The sequence below is a fragment of the Penaeus vannamei genome, unplaced genomic scaffold, assembly GCF_042767895.1.
Source record: "Penaeus vannamei isolate JL-2024 unplaced genomic scaffold, ASM4276789v1 unanchor481, whole genome shotgun sequence".
Taxonomy (NCBI): Eukaryota; Metazoa; Arthropoda; class Malacostraca; order Decapoda; family Penaeidae; genus Penaeus; species Penaeus vannamei.
Window position 1 is genome coordinate 1,688 of NW_027213485.1, and position 3,313 is coordinate 5,000.

General features: G+C 42.8%; 1 protein-coding gene across 1 annotated transcript in view; it reads left to right on the forward strand.

Moving 5' to 3' along the window:
* Positions 1 to 880: 880 nt before the first annotated feature.
* Positions 881 to 3,313, forward strand: part of LOC113808824 (soluble guanylate cyclase 89Db) — a gene marked incomplete at its 5' end in the record, with an annotated part of 19,552 nt that continues 17,119 nt past the window's right edge. The window contains 2 exon segments of the mRNA XM_070119652.1: positions 881 to 1,053; positions 2,330 to 2,446. Of these exon segments, the coding sequence (XP_069975753.1) occupies positions 881 to 1,053; positions 2,330 to 2,446 (290 nt within the window).

The following is a 3,313-nucleotide window of genomic DNA, read 5'->3' on the forward strand; positions in this document are numbered from 1 at the left end:
TATTCTCGTGGAGATCTGGGATGATTGTTTATTTATTTATTTATTTATTATTATTTTTTATGTGGGGGAAGGTAATTTATATTATTTATTTATATTATTTATTTTATTTTATTTTGTTGTCATTTTCGTCTTTTTTTAATTCTCGCGGAGATCTGGGATTATTGTTTATTTATTTATTATTATTCTTTTTTATGTGGGGGAAGGTCATTTATATTATTTTATTATATTATTTATTTATTGTATTTTGTTGTCATTTTCTTTTTTTTAATTCTCGTGGAGATCTGGGATAATTGTTTATTTAGTTTATTTATTTATTTATTTATTATTATCTTTATGTGGGGAAGGTCATTTGCACGAAAAGCTATTATTATTATTATTAGTGTGTGTGTTTATGTGTATGTCTGTGTATGTGCGTGTGTGTGTGTGTGGTTCTGTGCACATATTCCCTGAAATCCCTCTACTCTTCCTCCCAATCTTTCTTCCTCTCCTTTTCCCTCTTTCTCTCTCTCATTTTCCCATCTTTTCCTTCTTCTTCCCTCTCATTTCTCCCTCTTCCTCTATCTCATCCTCTTTCTCTTAGCACCCTTCCCTTTGTACTTCATCCTCACGACTCACAACCTTTTTCCTCCCTCCCACCTTCCCAGCTAACTACCCCTTTCCTTCCTCCCTCCTCACAACTCACCTCTTACCTCCCTCCCTCACAACCTCTCTCCTTCCCTCCCTCACAACTCACAACCTCCTTCCTCCCTCCTTCCCTTACAACATCCTCCCTCCCTCCCTCCCTCACAACTCACAACCTTCTCCCTCCCTCCCTCACCACTCACAACCTCCTCCTCTCCCTCCCTCCCTCACCACTCACAACCTCCTCCCTCCCTTCCAGGTGGAGTACGGCGAGCTGACGTGGGAGAGAGTGAAGGAGGAAGCCGGCTGCAAGACGACCGAGTTCACCAACCAGAAAATCTACGACGACAACCTGATCATACGTCTGGCAGAGGCGTGCGCGAACATCTTGGGGCAGGGCGACCATTTGGATTACCTCAGGGTATTTGGCAGGTGGGTAGGGGCGAGGGGAGGAGGGGAAGAGGGAGGGGAAGGGGAAGGGGGGAGGGGGGGGGAGGGGAAGAGGGAAGGGAAGGGAGAGGGGAAGGGGGAGGGGAAGGGGGAGGGGAAGGGGGGTGGGGAAGGGGGAGGGGGTGGGTGTGGATTGATCTACTTTGAGGGTAAAGGCGTTTTATTTGGTGTTGTGAATGTTCTCTCTCTCTCTGTTTCTGTGTTTCACTCTTTGTCTCTGTCTGCCTGTCTCTCTTTGTCTCTGTCTCTGTCTCTGTCTCTCTCTCTGTGTTTCTTGTCTCTGTCTCTCTCTCTCTCTCTGTCTGTCCCTGTCTTTGTCTCTCTCTCTGTCTGACTCTGTCTTTGTCTCTCTCTCTCTCTGTCTGTCTGTCTCTGTCTTTGTCTCTTTCTGTCTCTCTCTCTCTCTTTCTCTCTCTTTCCGAAAGATTCACGCTAAAATATGAAAGTTTCATATTAATATATTCGAACATTCTTTTTTATTAATATTGTCCTCACGAAATATTCCTATTTCCTTAGAGTCTAATATCCCCTTATAATTCTTATTTAGTTTAAAGATATTTATACCAATGTGTGCGATTTTTTTTCTTTCTTATTTTTGCTGTACAGAATTTCTCCATGTCTTGCTTATGAGAGAAAAAAATATATATATATATATATATATATATATATATATATATATATATATATATATATATATATATATATATATATTTTTTATACAACCTTGCTTCATATATTCAATTAAGAAAAGTAAGCGGGATTTGAGCTTATTTAGGCCTCTTCTTTAAGACACAAAGGCCTAATTTTAACCTTGGCTCCCAGCCGTGACCGCTAGAATGCATCTTTCCCTCGCTTAGGCTTCATCTTGACCTCGTCTCCAAATCTTAACCTCGTTTCTTAGTCGTGACTTCTAGACTTAATCTCAACCTCGTTTCAGTCTGACGTTTGACCTCGATTCAGTCTGGTGTTTGACTTTGGTGGCTGACCCTTGACCTCTCGTAGAACTTCAGTCTCGACCTTATTTAGGCTGACCCTTGACCTCTCATAGGACCTAACCCTCGACCTCGCTTAGCCTGACCTTTGACCTCTCGCAGGACCTAACTCTCGACCTCGCTTTTACTAACCCTTGACCCCTCGTAGGACCTAAATCACAACCTCGCTTAGCCTGACCTTTAACCTCTCGTAAGACCTAAATCACGACCTCGCTTAGCCTGACCTTTAATCTCTCGCAGGACCTAAATCTCGACCTCCCTTCCAGATGGTTCGTGAGATTCTGCAGCGACAGGAACTACGACAAAATGCTCAGGATAACTGGGAGACACTTCTGCCAGTTCCTCACCGAAATGGACAACCTTCACTCACAGATGAAGTACGGGTGAGTACTGGGGGGGGGGGGTGCTGGGGGAGGATGAGTACTGGTGGATGAGTACTAAGAGTTGAGTACCAGGGGGAGTGAGTACTAGGGGGATTGAGTACTGATGGTGATAATGATGATGATGGTGATGATGATGATAGTGATGATGATAAGGAGGATGAGAATGATAGTGATGATGATAGGGATAAGGAGGATGATAGTGATGATAATGATGGTGATGATGGCAATAAAGATGATGAATAAGAACGAAAACACCATTACCGAAGTATACAAACCTAGGAAAAACATAACGGAATAAAATATATAAAGAATCTCTCATAACAATCATACCAGAGAAGCAAAGAACAAAAATGAGTTAAGAAACCTCATAAAAAGTCATCCAAATATGATAATTCACAGTTGGTGAACTCTCGACTCAAGTTGCATCGATTTTGTGAGAAGGAAGTAAATAGAAGGAGAGAGGAAGAGAGAGAGAGAGAGAGAGAGAGAGGGAGAGAGAGAGAGAGAGAGAGAGAGAGAGAGAGAGAGAGAGAGAGAGAGAGAGAGAGGGAGAGAGAGAGAGAGAGAGAGAGAGAGAGAGAGAAGAGAGAAAGAGAAAGAGAAAGAGAAAGAGAAAGAGAGAGAGAGAGAGAGAGAGAGAGAGAGAGAGAGAGAGAGAGAGAGAGAGAGAGAGAGAGAGAGAGAGAGAGAGAGAGAGAGAGAGAGAGAGAGAGAGAGAGAGAAGAAAGAAAGAGAGAGAGAGAGAATGAGAGTGGGAGGGAGAGAGAGAGAGATAGAGAGAGAGGATGAAGGAGAAATTGGGGAAAGAACAAGGAAGAGAAAGAGAAATAGAGAGATAGGAAAAAGAGAAAGAGGGGGAGGGGCAGG